At 45.2% G+C, this 21,948-nt stretch overlaps 1 protein-coding gene across 1 annotated transcript in view; it reads right to left on the bottom strand.

Moving 5' to 3' along the window:
* Positions 1-21,460, bottom strand: part of LOC129710562 (heparin cofactor 2-like) — a 35,894-nt gene extending 14,434 nt beyond the window's left edge. The window contains exons 1-2 of the mRNA XM_055657646.1: positions 17,153-21,460; positions 9,489-9,762 (exon numbers count right to left, since the gene is read on the bottom strand). Of these exons, the coding sequence (XP_055513621.1) occupies positions 9,489-9,762; positions 17,153-17,972 (1,094 nt within the window). The 5' untranslated portion in view covers positions 17,973-21,460. The remainder of the gene's footprint in view (positions 1-9,488; positions 9,763-17,152) is intronic.
* Between the last annotated feature and the right edge of the window lie 488 nt (positions 21,461-21,948).

Here is a 21,948-nt window from a genome sequence, read left to right as displayed (position 1 = left end):
CACCGGGAGCCCGTGGGTCCCTGGAGGGAGACCGCTTTTCGGGGCTCCTGCAACGGCGAATTCTCCCGTTGCGGGGTTGAAGAGCTCCTGGAGCGGGGCCTGACACCACTGCCCCGCGCGGCTGGAATGGCCGCGGGACTTTGCGAGCGCACACCGGGGGCTCCAACACCAAGACCCGGTGTGCGACCTCGCACCACCCGGCGTGGCTTCAATGGCCGCGGGACAATCGCCATCGCCAGCCGGGGGCTTTGACTTTGACTCTGACATCGGGGGGGGGAGAGTGCAGTGGAGAGATAAGTTTTTTTTGGCCTTCCATCACAGCTATGTGATGGATGTTTATGTAAAATGTAATTATGTTGTGTCTGGGGTCTATTTGTGTGTAATGTATGGCTGCAGAAACGGCATTTCGTTTGGACCTCCAGGGGTCCAAATGACAATTAAATTGACTCTTGACTCTTGAACATGCACCGTATGTGTGCATGGGGATCTACCAGGGTTTTACAAGCACAAATTGTCAAAGCTGTCCTCTCCATTTTTGTACGGAATTGAGATGAAAGGATGTGGAGATTAATGAAAAGAATCCCGAACCTGAGTATCGCATCTAATCCCCGCAGAATCCAATTTGATGCCAAGCTCCCTGGTCAATAGTCAAAGCTAAGGAACACATTGCAATGAGTTATCAGATTGCCATATTGACCATAGGACACTCAATGTGGTGATGTGGAGAGCATGTTTCCACTAGTGGGAGAGTCTTGGACCAGAGGTCATAACCTCAGACGTTCCTTTAGAAAGGGGATGAGGAGGAATTTCCTGTCAGAGGGTTGTGAATCTGTGGAATTCATTGCCACAGAAGGCTGTGGAGGCCGTCAATAGATATTTTTAAGGCAGAGAGAGATAGATTCTTGATTAGTACGGGTGTCAAGGGTTATGGGGAGAAGGCAGGAGAATGGGGTTAGGAGGGAGGGATACATCAGCCATGATTGAATGGTGGAATAAACGATGGGCCGAATGGCCTAATTCTGCTCCTATCACATATGACCTTATGACTTGAGTCCTCCATATCCATTGTCAACCCTCTGTGAACTCAGGCACTCGTATTCCCAACAAACATTTACATGATCAACTATGGAGTCCAACAGCACAATGGTGAAGTTACTGTTCTTTGATCCAGAGACAAGAGTTCAGTTCCCACCATGGACTAACTGGGAATTTCTCAATGCAGTTCACGAGATAAAATCTGGAATTAAAAAGTGAGTACCATGAAAGGGACCATGATACTAATGAGATGTTATAAAAATCCATTAGTTTCACTAGTTCTTCTTCCATAGTTCTATGTTATCCCACATTCTCAATCACTCCCTACACACTTGGGGCAATTTTACAGAGGTCTGTTAAACTACAAACCCTTGCATCTTAAGTGTTTAAGAAGGAACTGCAGATGCTGGAGAATCGAAGGTTACACAAAAAAGCTGGAGAAACTCAGCGGGTGCAGCAGCATCTATGGAGCGAAGGAAATAGGCACGTTTCGGGACGAAACGTTGCCTATTTCCTTCGCTCCATAGATGCTGCTGCACCCGCTGAGTTTCTCCAGCTTTTTTGTGTAACCCTTGCATCTTAAGGATGTGGGAGGAAACTGGAGCACTGGGAGAAAACCCGAACGGCCACACGGAGAACATGCAAACTCCACATACACAGCGCCCGAGGTCAGGATCAAACCCAGGTCTCTGGCGCTGTGAGGCAGGAGCTCTGCCAGCTACGCCGCGGTGCAGGAACATTTGAGGGGACATAGGAAGACTTATTGGGCCAATCTCAAAATGGATTCTAATAGCATATGTATTTTTTTTTAATAGTTCAGGGAACTAAAGAAAAGAATAAAATTGCCTGTAACCATACGATGAATTACTTCTTTCAATTGCTCATCCCTTTCAAAAAAATGTTTAATAAAATACCTGCTCCTAGCAGCTTGATGTTGGCCTATTAGATTTAGTCCCACATTAGTATCTGTACCATTTTAAAGTAGGTTGTAAATGTTAATTGGGTTTTAAATTTCAATTGACTACTCTAAATTTTAAATGTTAAAATTATAAATTTTTTATTTATTCCCCCTACAGGGACCTACCACAAATTACCTTGTATGTGAACAGCCGGGTTATGTGTAATTCCAGTGCTCCTTTAGTCTCTTTATTTTCCTCACAGCTCCAGAAGATGGTTTGGTCGGTATGGCTCCCCCAGGAACAGGCCACTCAGCCCTTCTCATCTGCCCTGCTATTTTCCTTACGTCTGATCAAATGGTTCAAATCAAATTTACCCACCCTATTCTCATATTTCCTCAACCTTTGACCCTTTCCAGGGGTTCACTGTTAAATAGCTTATGCTCCGACTCTAGAAGTGAATTCTGTACCTAATTCATAGGTTCATAGGTGATGATTAGGCCATTCGGCCCATCAAGCCTACTCCGCCATTCAATCATGGCTGACCTATCTCTTCCTCCTAGCTCCCTTCGCCTGCCTTCTCCCCAGAGCGCCTGACTCCCATACTAATCAACGCACTTATAAACGCTCAATAAAGATTATTGAAGTTCAGTTACAAAGATTTGACCACGTGTGAATGAGTCCTGACAGACATGAAACCCATCCTCCACTTGAACCACGTCCAAGCAACATAAGACCAAAAGAATTCCCTGAAGAAAGTTATTTGTGTCTGCTCCACCATTCAATAAGAAAGTAGCTGATCTTTTATCTCAATATCACTTTCTTCCACTAACCTCGTACCTATCAATTCCCTTAATATCCAACATATCCATAGTCTTTCAATCCTGAAAAGGAAGGAAATCCTGCCTCATAAGCCTCACAATCCTAACCCTAAATGATAGGAACGGAATTAGGCCATTCGGCCCATCGAGTCAATTCAATCATGGCTGATCTATTTTACCCTCCTAACACCATTCTCCTGCCTTCTCCCCATAACCACTACCACTCGTACTAACCAGGAATCTATCTCTGCCTTAAAAATATCCATTGACTTAACCTCTGCGACCTTCTGTGGCAATGAATTCCACAGATTCACCACCCTACTAAATAAATTCCCCCTCATCTTCCAAAAGGAACGTTTAATTCTAAGGTTATGACCATTAGAATAGGACAAAGTCATTCAACCTACCCTGGTTGCGGCACTCAATATAGATCATGGAAAATCTGTTAATTTTATTTCCATCTACCCACCTTGGTTTGAAATTTGTTAATGTTATTTCCTGATAAACATCCATGCAGTCTTGTTTCTGAAGGTTTGTTGCTGTAATAGCTTTTTGAGTGGGTGAGGTTCCAGATTTTGCCACTGTATGTGCGAAGAGTTTATGCCTGCCACTTTTGGTGTTCAGCCAAGTGTTAATGTTAATATTATGTTCTCCTATGTGCCTCTTCCACCAGAGGCAGCTTTTTCTCTCTATTAACCAACCGTCCTATTTTGATCATCCTGCTTGGGCTGCCTTATAATACAATGAATACAAGGTTTAGATTAGAACAAAGAACAGAACAGCACAGCACAGGGACAGGCCCTTCAGCCCATAATATCCAAGCTGACCATGATGCCAAGCTAAATGAATCTCCTCTGCCTACACGGGCGGCACTGAGTTGCTGCTTCACTGCGCAGGAGACCCGGGTTCGGTCGCGACTACGGGTGCTGTCTGTACAGAGTTTGTACGTTCTCCCCGTGAATACATAGGTTTTCTCCGAGATCTTCGGATTCCTCCCACACTCCGAAGGTTTGTAGGTTGGTATAAATGTAAATTGTCCCAGGCATGTGTAGAATAGTGTTATGTGCAGGGATCACTGGTCAGTGCCGAAGGGCCTGTTTCCGCGCTGTATCTCTAAACTAAGCTAAACTAAACATGATCCATATTCCTCCATTTCCTGCATCGCCATGTGCCTATTTAAAATCCATCAATGCCATTATCGTTTTTGCCTCCTCCACCATCCCTGGCAGCGTGTTCCAGGCACCCTCCACTTTCTGTAAAAAACTTACCCGCACATCTCCTTTCAACTTTGCTCCTCACACCTTAAAGCTTTACCCTCTAGCCTTTGACATTTCCACCCTGGGACGAATGTTCTGACCACCTACCCTGGGGTGGGAGATTACAACCTTCACGTGGTCCACCCTGTTTTGACGAATGCAATCAACCGAACGTGCACGAACAAATAGATGCAGTGTTTTGGTGTCTACAACTTTAGGCTGTGCACGCCATACGCAAGGAGAAGACCACCTACCCTATCTATGCCGCTCTCAATTCTTCATACTCTCCCCTCAACCTCCGACATTCCAGAGTAAACATTCCAAGTTTGTCAAACCTCCCCTTATAGCTTTTACACCCTAATCTAGGCAGCATTCTGGTAATTTCATTGTTCTATCTGGGACACATGACAATACAACTCTCTTGACTCTTGGCTTGACTCTTAAACTTTTGCATCCTCTCCAAAGCCTCCACATCATTCCTGTAATGGAACGACACAACTGCACACAATACTCCAAATGAAGCCTAACCAAAGTCCGACATAACTTCCTCTTCTTTGTCTCTTCCACTTAATGCCCTTACCAATACGATACCATAGAACTTTATTTATCCCAGGAGGGAAATTGATCTGCCAACAGTCGTAAAACACAAGATACATGACATTAAAGTGATAGGTGGAACGGATTGGGGATGTGCAAAGATTTGGGGAGAGGGGTGAGTCAGTCTACTCCACGACAGAAGGGGGAGGAGTTGTACAGTTTGATAGCCACAGGGAAGAAGGATCTCCTGTGGCGTTCTGTGCTGCATCTTGGTGGAAACCAGTCCGTTGCTGAAGGTGCTCCTCTGGTTGACCAGTGTGTCATGCAGGGGGTGAGCTGCATTGTCCAAGATGCTCTACAGTTTGAGGAGCATCCTCCCCTCCAAGACCACCTCCCATGAACCCAACTGTGCCCCCAGGACGGAGCCTGCCTTCCTGATGAGTTTGTTAATCCTGTTGGCGTCCTCAGCCTTCACCAACAAGGCCCTGCTGCCCAGCACACGACAGCAAAGAAGATGGCACTGGCTACCACCAATTGTTAGGACATCTGTAGCATCTTGCTGCAGACGTTGAAGGAAAACTGTACACTACTGTATAGTGTTCCCTCTTGAGGCAGATAAGATCTGATAGCTAAAGATGTACATCACTACAACAAAATTCCAATAAACTGGCATACTTGATGGTGCTAGACTAGGAGGTCTTCTGGAATATTGGATAATTCAGCAGAACAATTTTAATTCACCTTTTTCCAATAAACCAGCTGTATTTAAAGTGAGTGGAAATGGGTCCTGTTTGTGTTTGAAGTGAATGTGGGGACAGAGGGTGGGGACACAGTTAAAGCAACTGTGGAAATGGGACCCCAGTCTTTTTGAAAGTGAGCATGGGAGTGGAGTCCTGTGTGTGTTGAAAACAAGCGTGGGAACACGACCCCTGTGTGTTTAAAGGCAGTATGGGAACATGGTTGGTGTGTTTAAAGTGAGTGTGGAAACAGGGCCCTGTGTATATTTACAGGCAGTGTGTGAATAGGGCCTTGGTATGTTTAAAGGGAGTGTGAAAACAGAGCCCTGGTGTATTTAAACATAGTATTGGAACAAGGGCGCTGTGAGCCTGATGCCCAGAGATTAATATTTACATAAAATAGGATAGTGGATCATTAATTTTACTGTACTTGCATTGACAAATAACTTTTCAAAAATCTTTCAAAATGTCCCAATGTACTTCACAGCCAACAAAGTACTTTTGAGGTTTAAGTTCAGTCATAATAGAGTCATAGTCATACACGGAAACAGGCTCTTCATTCCAACTTGCCCATGTCGACCAAGATGGCCCCATCTATGTTAAACCCACCTGCCTGTGTTTGGCCCATATCTATCTAAACCTTTCCTGTCCAAATGTCTTTTAAATGTTGTTATAGTACCTGCCTCAATTACCTCCTCTGGCAGCTTGTTCCATGCACCTACCACCCATTGTGTATAAAAGGTGCCCCTTAGGTTCTTATTAAAGTTTCCCCTCTCACCTTAAACCTTTGTCCTCTTGTTCTAGATTCTCCTTGGATGCATTCACCCCATCTATTCCCCTAATGATTTAATAAACATCTATAAAATCACCCCTCAGTCTCCTGCACTCCAAATGAACAAAGTCCTAGCTTGCCCAACCTCTCCCTGCACTTCAGGCCCTCAAGTCGTAGCAGCATCCTCCTAGTGTAGGAATTGTGGCGGACAAATTGTGTACTGCAACCTCCCATAAGCAGCACGATGGTAATTATCTGTCAATGTTGTCAGTGTTAATTTCGACTGATCTTCATGAAAACCTTTGGCATTACTCTCCTGCTCTTCTTCAAAAACAGAGCAATGGCATCATTTGTATTCACTCCAGAGAACAGACAGGAGCTTGATTTGATTTCACACCAACAACACAACATCGATCTGCTGTCCAAAGAAAGGTAAAACCTATAGCTGAAGGCTAAATTTTAGTTGGCTGCAAAATTTAATCCAGGATTTTCATGTCCTGATTATGAGTATTTTGTGTTAAAAGTATAAAGTTGTCATATCTTTGACAACTTTAACTTTGTGCTGTTCAACAGTTCAATTTGCTTATCCTTCGATCATCTTTGTCCTTATGTCCCCTGAATAAGGCATGCAATTCAAGTCAAGTTGATTGTATTGTCATATGCAGAAGTACAGTGAGGTGCACTGGGGTAACTCAGTGGGACCGGCAGCATCTCTGGAGAGAAGGAATGGGTGATGTTTTGGGTCGAGACCCTTCTTCAGACTGAAGTCTGAAGTCAATCTGAAACCATCTATATCTCTTGTTTCCCTTTCCCCTGACTCTAGTCTGATAGGCCTAGCAAGTGGGAGCACAGTTAACGCTATAAAGTAAATAAAAGTTTGTGAAAAGGGTATAACTTGGGAATTACTTTGTCAAATCGAACAAAACTTACTACTGCACACCCCAGGCGAATGATGAACAAAATGCCCCAAACATTGTAGTGCTATTGTGTACCAATTTGGCTGTATTTTGGGCACCATAGACTTATTTTTACTGGACTTTATCTTGCGCTAAGCATGCTAAGCATTATTCCTCTGATCATGTATCTGTGCACTGTCGATGGCTCGATAGTAATCATAAATAATCTTTCCGTTGACTGGTTGGCACGCAACAAAAGCTGTTCACTGTATCTCGGTACACGTAGTAAACTAAACAAATTTTTTAAATTGTGTTTTGCACTAGTATCTTCGTACAATTGTTTCCTTTTCACTGTCTTGTAAGATTTATGTATTATATATATTCATGTGTGTGTCTGAATCTATGATCCCATGATGCTGCTGCAAATGGGCTTTCATTGTACCTGCACCTCACTGCAGGAAGGAATTGCAGGTAGACACAAAATGTTGGAGTCACCGTGCCTGCGCAGTTGGGGGAGGGTTGCCAGGCCGGGATCGCCATTTTTACTGAACATCACCTCATGTATGGGTGAGTGGTGGAATATTGCGTTGGGGAAGGGGGACCCAACGGGTCCGCGCGTCGTCAAGTAGGACATATCAAGGAGCTGATCGGGGACCACACCTCTACGGGTGAATTTCCTGAAAGTCCTTTTTCTTCTTCTGTTCTACTGGGTCAGCCGGGATCGCCCACGATCGCTGGATGAGAAATGTGATGCAAAAAGCCAGAATGGTTTCTGGACGTTTCCTGGAGTATTCGGTGACATGCTAGATCTCTTTAAGAACCTTTGAGGCCACGTGGAAGTGAGGACGCCGCTGCCGGGGGGGAGGAACAAAGAAGGACCCGCCGTGGTGGAAACACCGTGAGGTATGGGGGAGAGGGGAGAAGAACAAAGGGGGACCTGGCGCAGATACATTGTAACTTTCTAAGCCCCCTTTATGTGGCAACTATTTGCATACCTTGAGTAATGCAAGCAAAGAATTTCACTGTGACTTTGTCACATGTGGCAATAAAGTATTCATTCATTCATTCATTCATTCATTCAAGAAAGTAGAAGCGCCAGCAAACCTTCCTCATGATTACATCTGTGTGCTATGATAAGTGGAGAGCCCAAAACACACAGTATCATTGAGAGATTGTGATGATAATCAATGTGGCGCATAGAAACCTGAGTTTGAACTGCTCTCTAAAGGTTAGTTGTGAAATGTATTGGATAAATTTTATTGCTGGCGATAACTGGGAGGTGTGTCGACAACATCAGATTTTGGGCTTTCAATCTTAGAACCGGTGTAGTTGTAAATCCTTTCATTACTGCAGACTGAGTTCAGATCTAGCTCAGCCTGATGAAATGCAGGTAATTGACTGAGGCTGCAAGATGATTTAATGCCTGAGTGTGCCTGGTTTCTTCAGACTGTGATTTGGATTAAATCAAGATTCGGCAGTTTTGCCCATGAAGGTAACAAGTGGGGAGAGGAACCAAAAATGGGGGAAGATGATGATGAGGTTGGACATGAGGTACATCATGGATTGCAGTAAAGGGACCTTCAACCAAACCCAACCTTGGAAGTGGTTAATCCATTAAAAATAAAAATATCTTGCACTATCTTCGGCACGGTACTGTGGCACGATGGCGCAGCGGTAGAGTTACTGCCTTACGGTGCCGAAGACACTGCTATAGGTGCTGTCTTTGTGGAGTTTGTATGTTCTCCATGTGACCACGTGGGTTTTCTCCGGGTGCTCCACTTTCTTCCCACACTCCAAAGACCTAGAGGTTTGTAGGTTAATTTGGCTTCGATAAAAATTGCAAATTCTTCCTCGTGTGTAGGATAGTGCTAGTGTACGGGGATCGCTGGATGGCGCGGACTTGGATGGCCAAAGGGCCTGTTTCCACGCTGTGTCTCGTGGTTAGTGATTAGTATAAAATCTCTAAACTAAATCATCACAACTTCAGGATGTCCCAAAGCAGCCAGTGAAGTGTACTAGTATTTTGTCAATGTTGTAACGTAGGACATACATAACCCAAGATAGACACATATCGCTGGAGTAACTCAACGGGGCAGGCAGCATCTTCAGAGAAAAGAAATGGGAAACGTCACCCGGGTGACCCGGGTACAACATACAGACAAAACCCAGGTCTCTGGCGATGCAAACGCTGTAAGGCAACAAGTCTACCGCTGCACCACTGTGCCGCCCTAATCCTGAAGCCTGATTATAAGCCTGAAACACAAGAAACTGCAGATGCTGGAATCTTGATCAAAACACAAGTGCTGGGGTAACTCAATGCACATGTCATAGAGTCGTACAGCGTGGCAGCAAGCCATTCGGCTCAACTTGCCCACCCGGACCAACATGGCCCCTACTCCAGCATTTGGTGTCCTTTTTCCAGATGCAAAAACAAATGCCAACCTCCCACCTTCCAGGTAATTACATGGACGAAGAGTTGATGAGACCGACCATCATGGTGGGAGCACTTTCAACACATCCATTATGCTGTCACACTACCTGTTTGTCATGTCCTTGAGCCATCCGTCAACCATTTCCCAGCTGAGTTCCCTCTCGATGTGCCTCAGGCCAGTGGTTCTGTAGGGGACCACAACCAACATGCTGGCGTTGCCACTGTATGGGATACTGATAACGTCGCACTCATGGGCGTGATCCGTGGCGGCAAGCATGCTGGCTCTCACATACATCATCGGCACCTTCACCATCGATGTCCTGCTGGTGTGGAAATTGAGCATGGCCGTCTTGCTTTTAATAAACTTGTGCTCCCACGAGCCTGCAAACAGAACAGATTGACAGAGTAATAACAGCCTCGTAGCACTAACCTGCAAGTTAAGATTGATGACAACGGCAAGCTTGATAACGGTGTGGAAAATGATCACATTAGTTACCGCGCTGATCCAAATGAAAGCAGAGACGTCTTCCAGTGTAGGTATTGTTCAAAAGATAGGGCTGGCATTGATCATAACTGCAATATCCCCAAAGCAATTTGGAATTGTTTTTGTGGTACAAAACAAAACCCCAGGCTGCTTGGACGATTGGGTTAACGGTTGCATGAGAATATCTGACTGCTGTTTAATTAAAATTAAACAAAAGGCCTATTGGGAAAGAGCAGGTGACTGGTACTCGTTCCATCGATTTTTTTTTTCACGGACATGATGGAGTGAATAGACTCCTTTTGTTTAGTTTAGTTTGGAGATACAGTATGGAAACAGGCCTTTTGGCCCACCGCGTCCACGCCGACCAGCGATCCCCCACACACGAGTCATCGTAGGCCCAACTCGGTCATGACTGACCATGGGTGAAGCATCCTAGTTGTTGGCTGCTTGCTCCAAACCTCGGCTAGAGCAGCGTCGCATACGATTATGTGTCAATTAACCTACAAACCTGTATGTCTATGAAGTGTGGGAGGAAACTGGAGCACACGGGGATAACCAATGCAGTCCATGGGGAGAATGTGCAAACTTCGTACCGACAAGCACCTGTAGTCAGGATCGAACCCGGGCCTCCGGCGCAGGAAGGCAGCATCTCTACTGCTGCGTCACCTCTATGACAATGATTCATCCAACACTTTGAGGCAGCACAGGCTCGAAGGGCTGACTGGCCTACTCCTGCACCTATTGTCAATTGTCTCACACATTGCTGCCTGTGCGGAGTTTACATGTTCTCCCTGTGATTACCTGGGCCATCTCTGGGTGCATTAGTTTCCCCCCACATCCCAGTGTTATGCGGGTTGATAGGTTAATAGGCTGCTGTCAATTGCCCCGAGTGTGCAGATGAGTGGTAGAATCTGGGGGAAGTTGAGGAGAATAAGGGGAACAAAAAAAATTGGGATCGGTGTAGGATTAGTGTAAATGGGTGGTGATGGTTAGTATGGAATTGGTGGCCCGAAGGGCCTGTTTTCATGCTGAATAACTCTATGGTTCTTTGACTTATTTTCACAACTCTTTTTGTTAGCTGGCAGCTCTTGGGCTAGAGCCAGCTGCCAAATAGCTGAGCCAAGCCTGGGAAAACAGCAGGGATGGGAATTCTAACATCAATGTTCACCTCCATTGCTATGGGGTAATTATTATCTCACCGGTGTTACCTAATGCTGCACCCTCCTGGATATTGAGCGTTGGGGGGGGGGGGGGGGGGGGGCATATCAGAGGCTGTCTTCCCTCTTCAGTAAATCCCTCACTTCTGAGCCACAGGGTTGTTGTTTCAAATTTCTGCCCAAAAGTGTAAACATTAGCTGGACACTCCAGCGCTGTAAAATGAAGAGGTCTTAGAACGAGATCCCATCTATCCTTTGAAAGTAAAAGACCAAATGCCACTATTTCAATGAAGATTGAGGAAGCGGCCTCCACCACCCATCCTGTTGTATCCTGTTTCCAGTGCGCATGTGAGAGACAATGAACTACAGGGTAATGAGTAAGGGGCTGGGATTGTTCTAATAGACAGTGCAGACACAATGGATCGCAGAGTCGCCTTCAATATTGCGAAAAACCATTTATTCCTCCCTCAACATCACCAAAACGGTCTTGCATGGGGTGATCGCTGGTCAGTGCGGACTGGGTGGGCCAAAGGGCCTGTTTCCACAATGTATCTCTAAAGTCTTAAAGATTAAAGTCATCTGTCCAATTCTCTCTACAAATGCCGCCTGACATGCGGAGTTCTTCCAGCTGTTTGCTGAAGATCCCAGAATCTGCCATCTCCTGTGTCTCCATCACTAAAACAGGTTGGTTAATAATTATATTGGCTAATAATTATAAAATTAATTGGTTAATATCATTTTTGCCGTGTGCTAATTAGCAGCTGCATTTTCCAAATTGCTTCGGTGACTGCACTTCTAAAGCAGGGTAAATTACTTTGGAATATTGTGAAAGTCTCTATATTAATGTGCCTTCCTTATTGATCCGCATGCCTCAGTCTATCTATTGAAGCGAAGTATATTTTTTTAAAAGAAATTGTTTCAGGAGTATTCTCATTTTTCTGATCATATCGGTACAATCTTATGCGGGGAACATCAAACTCAAAGTATACCATCAAAGGTCTGGAGCCTGAGGTGCAACAATGATGTTGGAATTATTTGATCTGGGAGAGAATCACTTCTGTCGCTATCTTCAAAAGAGTTAAGCAATAGTGGTTCTATAAGAGACACAAGGAATGCAGATGCTGTTAACTTGAGCTAAAAAAAACAAAGCCCTGGAGGAACTCAGCAGGTCGGACAGCTGAGTCTGTCAGCTGTAGTCTGCCCATTCCCTCCACAGATTGCTGCCTGACCCCCTGAGCTTCCTCAGCACTTTGTATTTTGTGTTTCTATTATATGTAAATATCTAGTTACATTTACAGTGGCGTGCAAAAGTATTCAGCCCCCTTTAGTCTGATACCCCTAAATAAAATCCAGTGCAACCAATTGCCTTCAGAAGTCACCTAATTAGTAAATAGAGTCCACTTGTGTGTAATCTAATCTCAGTATAAATACAGCTGTTCTGTGACAGCCTCAGAGGTTTGTTAGAGAACATTAGTGAACAAACAGCATCATGAAGCCCAAGGAACACACCAGACAGGTCAGGGATAAAGTTGTGGAGAAGTTTAAAGCAGGGTTAGGTTATAAAAAAATATCCCAAGCTTTGAACATCTCACGGAGCACTGTTCAATTCATCATCCGAAAATGGAAAGAGTATGGCACAACCGCAAACCGACCAAGACATGGCCGTCCACCTAAACTGACAGGCCGGGCAAGGAGAGCATTGATCAGAGAAGCAGCCAAGAGGCCCATGGTAACTCTGGAGGAGCTGCAGAGATCCACAGCTCAGGTGGGAGAATCTGTCCACAGGACAACTATTAGTCGTGCACTCCACAAATCGGGCCTTTATGGAAGAGTGGCAAGAAGTAAGCCATTGTTGAAAAAAAAGCCATAAGAAGTCCCATTTGCAGTTTGCCACAAGCCATGTGGGGGACACAGCAAACATGTGGAGGAAGGTGCTCTGGTCAGATGAGACCAAAATTGAAGTTTATGGCCTAAATGCAAAACGCTATGTGTGGCGGAAAACAAACACTGCACATCACCCTGAACACACCATCCCCACTGTGAAACATGGTGGTGGCAGCATCATGCTGTGGGGATGCTTTTCTTCAGCAGGGACAGGGAAGCTGGTCATAGTTGATGGGAAGATGGATGGAGCCAAATACAGGGCAATCTTGGAAGAAAACCTGTTAGAGTCTGCAAAAGACTTGAGACTGGGGCGGAGGTTCACCTTCCAGCAGGACAACGACCCTAAACATACAGCCAGAGCTACAATGGAATGGTTTAGATCAAAGCATATTCATGTGTTAGAATGGCCCAGTCAAAGTTCAGACCTAAATCCAATTGAGAATCTCTGGCAAGACTTGAAAATTGCTGTTCACAGACGCTCTCCATCCAATCTGACTGAGCTTGAGCTATTTTGCAAAGAAGAATGGGCAAAACTTTCAGTTTCTAGATGTGCAAAGCTGGTAGAGACATACCCCAAAAGACTTGCAGCTGTAATTGCAGTGAAAGGTGGTTCTACAAAGTATTGACTCAGGGGGGCTGAATACTTTTGCACGCCACAATTTTCAGTTTTTTATTTGTAAAAAAAATTGAAAACCATGTATCATTTTCCTTCCACTTCACAATTATGCACCACTTTGTGTTGGTCTATCACATAAAATCCCAATAAAATACATTTACGTTTGTGGTTGTAACATGACAAAATGTGGAAAAGTTCAAGGGGTATGAATACTTTTGCAAGCCACTGTATGTCTGTGGGCATTTGCATAATCTAATGCTTGCCAGAAGATGTATTTCTACAGTTTTGTTAATAGTTTTACAGATAAACTGAATTATTACTTAAAATGGAATAGGACATTAAAAATATGTTCCAGAGGGGGGGAAGTTATGTTAAACCTCTATTGGATCTTAGTTGCATTGACAAGGTAGCATAACAATCAGTACTGTTGCCCCGCAGCTCCGGGGTTTGTGTTCAATCCTGACCTCAGGTTAGTCGTGGAGGTTGTCTAGATTCTGCACAAATTTTCACCCTACAGCTTTGCGACCGAGGTGAGGGTGCGGCCATCTTGGCAGGCATGTGACCGAGGTGAGGGTGCGGCCATCTTGGCAGGCATGTGACCGAGGTGAGGGTGCGGCCATCTTGGCAGGCATGTGACCAAGGCAGCGAGACTCAGCAATGGATGAACTGTGCCCTTAGAGAAATCTTGCCTTTGGCAGAGAAGTAAATGTAAGTGGAAATCAATGGGTTTGTCGGTGAATTGGCCTCTGCAAATTGCCTCTAGCGTGTAGGGTGACTGTATATGAGAAAGTGGTACTGTATAACATAGAACTAATATGTATGGCTGCTTGATGGTTGGCATGGACTCAGTGGGACAAAGGACCTGTTTCTGTGCTGTACCTTCAGTTAATTCAATTGGGGCAGCACAGTGGCACAGCGGTAGAACTGCTGCCTTAAAGCGCCAGAGCCCCAGGGTCGATCCATCTGACTAGGGGTGTTGTCTGTACAGAGTTTGTACGATCCCCCGCGACCTGCATGGATTTTCTCCAGGATCTCTGGTTTCCTCCCACACTCCAAAGACATACAGGTTTTTTTAGGTTAATTGGCTTGGTATATTTTTAAATTGTCCCTAGTGTGTGTATGATTGTGTTAGTGTGCGGGGATCGCTTGTCGATGGGAACTCAGTGGGCCGAAGGACCTGTTTCCGCGCTGTTTCTGTAAACTAAACTAAACTAAACTAAAATTCAATTAATTGATCGGAAAAGAAGTAAATATTAAACGTTGCATGTTGTCTTCCATCTAGACTTAATATATTGGAGTAAGTGAGGTTGGACCCACTCTAACAGTAATATATGATTAGAATTTTCCACGTTTTTTATATTTATATATTTATCTATAAACAGATGCATTCAACACATTGCCACCTTTGTCTCTATTCCTGTGTCCAGGTTTTTGGAAATAGCATGTTGTTTTAATTGCTGCTATTTAATGGGTCTACTAGTTAATATCACACTGCGTCTGGAAGTGGCCCAGCAACACAGACTGTGGACGATGTGCCTCTGAACAAGAACAAAGCTAGGGCCAGTGTCAGAACCTGCACTCATCATATGGCCGATGCTGAACTACTAAGTAATGTTAAACTTTAACATGGAGACCATCTCCATCTAAGTTGGATATGGAAACACTACCTCGCAGGCAGGGAGAGGCAAAGTAGGGTCTCGACCCAGAACGTCACCCATTCCTTCTCTCCAGAGATGCTGCTGTCCCGCTGAGTTACTCCAGCATTTTGTGTCTATCTTCAGAGGCACAATGGACAAAATTACTGCCTCCCGAATGGTATCCCAAATACCAACAGGAACGCCTCACATCTATATTGCATTTTAACGCATTGAGGGGAGAGGTGATAGAAGTATATAAAATTCTGGGAGGCATAGGTAGGGTAGACAGTCAGAATCTTTTTGTTCCCACGTTGGAAAAGTTAAATACTAGACGGCACAACCTTAAGGTCAGAGGGGGGAGGGGTTTAAAGGAGATGTGCGGGGTGAGTTGTTTGTATAGAAAGAGGTAGGTGCCTGGAATGCACTGCCAGTGGAGGCGGGGGAGGCTGGCACGATAGTGGTGATTAGTACACTTATAGATGGCTACATGGATGTGCAGGGAACAGAGGATTTGCGTCACATTCAGGCAGAATGAATTAGTTTAATTTGGCGTCATGCTCGGCACGGACATTGTGGGCCAAAGGGCCTGTTTCTGTGCTGTACACTTCTATGGTCTACTCATTACACTGGATAGGAGAGCATTGTAATAGTGAGCCATGAAGGTGACAAATCATGGGAGCAATTGGGCATAGGTGGTGTGGGTGGGAGATGGTGGAGGGACGGGAGGGGGGAGAAGAAAGATGGTGGCAGAAGGGGGGAGGAAAATGGTGGGGGGGTGGGGGAAGGTGGAGGAAGGGGGGGGTGGAGGAGGGGTGGGAGGGGGGAGAGGTGGTGGAAAGGAGGAAGATGGTGGTGGGGGATAGTTTCAGTGTTGTGTACGTACAAGCGGGTGGTGTTGATGGTGACTCTAGGCCTCTGTTGAGGTCATTTTCCATTGAGTCACACTCGCCCTCGAGTGCCCAGACACTGGTCTACTCCCTAAAGCTCCTCACAGTGCTGAGTAGCCCATCGTGGGCCAGGCTTACATGTGAGGCATGGGGGTGCAGTTGAAACAATGTAGTGGGAGCCACGTTGGTTCGCCCGGCTTCTGGTTGCCTTGCGATTCATTTCAGACACGGCTTCATGGGCCACAATGTGTTGGAACACTAATGTGCCACCGTAATACTTGGAAATGTCAGCTTCTACATAGTGTAGTACATTTATTATCAATGCAGCAAATCACTTTGTTGTTGTGCTATTGCCTTTGTAATAATGGTTATAATTTCCTCTGCAGTTCATCTAGTGGTGACTGCCATTAACTAGGCTTGACTCACATCATTGTTTTTTACATGACAAGTTTCTGATGCTACAAGACGGTGGCATTAGAGAGAAATAGGGTACCAGTAACCACTTGTGTGACTCCTTTACTAATCAGAATGAAGGCATTTGTAAAATTAACACCACCATGACTGAAAAGAAAGTGTGAATTGTGATCATGGGTCCTCAATGTCAAATCAGGTACAGAAAGGGAAATGGTGGGAAAGGAAGGTTGGATTCAGGGGAAGAAACTAAAAGGCAGTAGATTAAGCTTATTGACGATTTTTTAAATTACATTTTTTTTAACGTTTGCACAATTATTCACTGAGGGGAAACAGCTCATCTGCAGTGCCAGAGAGGTTCACTGGCAGCATTTAGCAACTTTGATATCATTAGAAAAATACTCAGACTGAAACATATGAGTTTTTACCTTCTGTGGCAAATTTAGTTCACATCCACTGCATAAGTAATGACATTCTATTCAATGTGCCTCGGTGCCCAGCCATGCAATGATACACCATTTTGCTAAGCTAACACGCAGAGCGGATGGCAAGTGGCGGATATCTGTTTGTAACGGTGAACCTGATATTGCTGCACCATTTCAGTGGCATTAACCGCAAACACCATTAGTCTGATGATTTTTAAAAATGGCCTCACTCTCACAGATAATGATAACAACATATCTTGGCACACTGACCTTTGAAGTGGAGTGCCTGGAAGATGAGCATCGCTGTCTGGGGGTCAATGTCCTCCACCGTATTCTGGAGCTTCCCCTTGGTGGCCTTTGATATGAGTTGGTTGAACTTGGTGATGGTGTGGGGATCGGAGAAGTCCACAGAGTCTGCGTGTGCCCAGTAGAACTGTTTTAACCCCTCCGCAAAGGTTTTCCTGATCTTCAGGCCATCCCTGACGTAGACGCCGGAGAATTCCTTCAGGGTGTATCCGAAGTGGTGCCTGAAGAGCCTGTGGATGAGCTTGTGGAAGACATTGTGCAGGACCTCGCCATCGCGCCCCGGTTTGGGGCTGACGAACTGGTCAAAGCCCAGCGCCCGGGAGATCTGGTCCTGGCTCCTGTTGCCAGCCCCCAACATCACCATCGCCATCATGCTAGAGACCCCGAATGGGGAGAGGACCACATTCTGGGCACTTGGCTGCGTCCTCAGCAAGCTCCTGTACAAATTGAACGCAAATTCGGTATTGACCAGGGCCAGGCGCTGGATCCGGGATTTGCCCTTGAATTGTTTCCGTATGGAGTGTGAGGTTTTGGGGGCGGCGAACTGCTTCTTGCTTACAAACACATCTTCAGGGACGGCGCGGACATCCTCTTCATCCTCATAGTCGTCGGATTCGGTGTAGTCGTACTCTTCCAGCTCGGGGATATTGAACTCTCTGGTCAGTGTGTTGCTTTCAATTGGTACCACATGCCCAGTATCCGGGCGTGCCGGAGCTGCCACTGTGCTTAAGGAACAGAAGCCCCACAGCAGAAAGCAAAACACGACCTTCCTTCTCTCAAACATTTCTCCTGAAGTGATCAGCAATCCCACTTTGTCCAAGGAGACTAGCCAGTCGTTTTTAGTTTTCAGCAGAGTGTTCCGCTCCGTCCGGCAATGCGAGAGAACTGAAAATGTTTTGCTTCCCAAATGATCTTGGATGTATTTTTTAATCACAGCTGTTGCACAACATGAGGTGACCCCACAGGCTAAATAAATCCCAGAGGTTAAACACAGATGCAGCACAGATACACACAACTGTGCCAAAACAACCGAAACTAATCAGAAACCGTCTATGAACTCTTTTTTCTCAGAAAGTAGACTTCCTCACTTGCAAATATTTCTCGCATTCAAGGCGAGCTTGGATATGCACCAGCGTTTTTTTTTTTTTCCATTGCTAACCATTTCCATGTGTGAGGTGTAGTTACTGTGTCTAAACCAAAGAAAACAGTGGCCAAATCCTTTGGCACCGATTCAACTGTCTCTTCACAGGTTTTCCTGCAAGATTTGCTGGAACAGAGTTCTGTTGACACCTTTTGCCCACTCTGTTGGTTATGAAGCACTTTGTGATGAGCTGAGGTCAGAAGGGCACTGTAAACATGATGCATATTTTGAATGTTTCAGCAGAAGGCGATGCAAGTCATATCGGAATAGAAATGGCTGGTGTCCTTTGTGATTCTCTGTTAGCAATTCTCCACCCGAGTTAACAAGCTGGACTGGATTGTCGTGGGGGAAGCAGATGCAAAGGAAAATTAGAAAGCAATGCACTCAGAGAGAGAATGATTCTTAGCTAGTCTGGCTTTCACACAGGGGATGCCCTCATGACGGATTCTCAGACAGGGGGAAGCAAAACTCAGAAGGTTCAGATTATAGAACACAGGAACAGACCCTTCGTTAGTAACTTGTCAGTTTCTTTGTTGAACTAAATTAAGGCGCATGTTGCAATCAAAAGCGCTTGAACAATTGGTTGGGAAGAAAGCCAAACTGTAAGAAAGACGACATGTACAGCACAGGAACAGACCCTTCAGCCCACAATGTCCGTGCCGAACATGATGCCAAGATAAAGGCCTGTCCCACTATACGCGTTTACCCAAGAGCTCTCCCGAGTTTAAAAAAACAAATCAAACTCGTGGTAAGCACGTAGAAGGTACGTAGCGGGTACATCGGAGCTCGGGATGTCTCTTAGCAGCTCGTAACACTAACGGCAGGTACTCGGGAGACGCGGTAAGCTCGTGAAGATTTTGAAAAATGTCCACGAGAGCCTCAAGTACCTACGAGCGGCTATTACCATAATTCTCCGAGTTCGAATCAGGGGAAACTCGGGAGAACTCTTGAATTACCTCGTAGAGTGGGACAGGCCCTTTAAACTAATCTTTTCAACCTTCACACAATCCATATCCCTCCATTCCCTGCATATTCATGTGAGGGAGAAGGTGTAGGAACAAGTAACTAACCAACTACTAGAATGTTTGGCGATGTGAAAATGTTATATATACACCCAGGTTTTATACCAGGGTCCTTCTTAAATCAAAGAATAATGTCATAATATTCCTATATATCGGCGAGGCCAAGTACAGGCCCGGCGATCGTTTCGCTCAACACCTCCACTCAGTTTGCCGAGGCCTATGTTATCTCCCGGTTGCTAAACACTTCAACTCCCCCTCCCATTCCCACACTGACCTTTCTGCCCTGGGCCTCCTCCACTGTCAGAGTGAGGCCCAATGCAAATTGGAGGAACAGCACTTCATATTTTGCTTCGGCAGTTTACAACCCAGCATTATGAACACTAACTTCTCTAACTTCAAGTAACCCTTGCTTTCCCTCTCTCTCCGTCCCTCCCCATCCTAGTTCTCCGACTAGCTTCACTATCCTGATTAATTTTACTGATTGTATGCCTCGTTGTCGCCCACCCTTCATCTAACAATGAACCCTTCTACCTTTTCTTGATCACCATCTGCTTTGATCCTACATTTTCACACCCTTCCCTTCCATATCTCTATGAGTCCCTCTCCCTGACCCGAAATGTCTCCCATTCCTTCTCTCCGGAGATTCTGCCTGTTCTGCTAAGTTACTCCAGCATCTTGTGCCTATCTTCAATAAGTACAGTTCCAGATTGAGTTAGCCAGTGTGTCCTAGCCACCCCCAACTCTTTCCATTCCTACCACGATGTCTCAACAATAGAGGAGCTTTGAGCAACTGATTAAGAATTTAAGTTGTAAAAGTGGTGATTGATTGTACTTCATTGAACAAGCGTGTCTCAGTTTTACTCGAACATTTTTTGCTGCGAATGTGTTCCTAGTGTGAGATTTCAGTGGAGCTCCCTAAGCAGAGGTTAGTGAAGTTACTCAGTAATTATGTGCAGGGCCATTGTGGAGAAATCTGTCTCTGCATCACTGGGCGGTGTTATAGTAAGCCCACAACTTGTGGCTACTTGGTAACAGGACAACCCACATCTGGTCCTTGGGCCAGTGCCAGGGTGAGAGAAGCAGCTGGTTTAAAATTGAAATTGTAAAAGTGGACATTTATTGTACTTCATTGGTCCACCAGCCACCAGCGTTCCCAGTCCCTATCATTGTTCAGCGGCATCCCTCACCACGCACCACACCTACAATGTGAGTGTGTATGTTACGCTAAATGTCGATGCTTCTGTATGCAGAATGTTCATCAGCAAGTATGCACATTCTTGTGTGTGTGTGTACATGTGTACGTGTGTATGTGCATATGTATGGACACATGTACCCTGAAGTACACGTGTCCATACATATGTACCCTGAAGGAGGGTCTCGACCTGAAACGTCACCCATTCCTTCTCTCCAGAGATGCTGAGTTACTCCAGCTTTTTGTGTCCATCTTACATTTAGTTTAGTTTAGTATAGTTTAGTTTAGTTTAGGGTTACAACGTGGAAACAGGCCCTTCAGCCTACCGACTCCACGCTGACCTACGCAGTCCACGCTGACCAACGATCACCCATACGCTAGTTCAATGTTATCCCAGTTTCACATTCTACACACCAGGGGCAATCTACAGAAGCCAATCAACCTACAAACCTGCACATCTTTGGAGTTTATGAGGAAACTAGCGCATGCAGAGGAAACCCTTACGGTCACGGGGAGAACATACAAACTTTGTACAGACAGCACCCATAGTCAGGATCGAACCCAGGTCTCTGCCACTGTAAGGCAGCAACTCTACCGCTGTGCTACCGTGCTGCAATGTGAGTGTGTGGATTTGTGTGCATGCGTGCATGTGTGTGTTGGTGTGTGTGTGCGTGTGCCTATGCATGAATACACATATGAGTGTGGATTTGTGTGTGTGTGTGTGCGCACATGCAAAGGCTTTGCTATGACATGTGTTCGTACCTATGTATGAATGTGTGAAGGCATTTCTGAATGTTCATGATTATCTGTGCATATTTATACATGTGCAACTGTGGTGTGAGTGGTTATATATGTGCGAGGGATGTGTGTAATTTTGTGCATGCCCATGTTAATGTGCATACAGTATTTGTTGTGTGTGTGTGAACCTTGACTACGATCAGCATCAGTGTGATCTCCTGCACACAGACCCACCTCCACCTGAGAGAGGCCAACGCCTGTGGAACCACCTTTGTGAAGTTCGAGGGGAGAAAAAAATCCCTTATAAATAACAGTTGTGTTCGATGCCAGTAATAAATCTTGAGATTGAAATCCAGATACAAAGCAGACATCATCTCAACCCTTCAACATATTATATTGCCCTTTGTCGGTCTCCAGAGAATGTCGTAGCTGCGTGTTCTGTCGCCTCCTCCACATATCCATTACTCTCCATAAAAATGGGCTCTGAAGCTTAAGCAGCTTAAGATGCATGGGCTGTGAGATAAGTGTTATCAGTCCAGTAACTCAAAAGATTATCGATCCTGGCTGATAAAATACTGCTGTATAATGAACTGCACAGATGGTCAATTCACTATTTTGTTTCTAAAGCTGCTTTGAGCTTCCTGTTAATTCATTGGAAAGGAGGTTT

This window comes from Leucoraja erinacea, chromosome 28 (assembly GCF_028641065.1).
Source record: "Leucoraja erinacea ecotype New England chromosome 28, Leri_hhj_1, whole genome shotgun sequence".
NCBI lineage: Eukaryota > Metazoa > Chordata > Chondrichthyes > Rajiformes > Rajidae > Leucoraja > Leucoraja erinaceus.
Note: the sequence above shows the minus strand (reverse complement) of the source record. Positions and strands in the feature narration are given on the sequence as shown.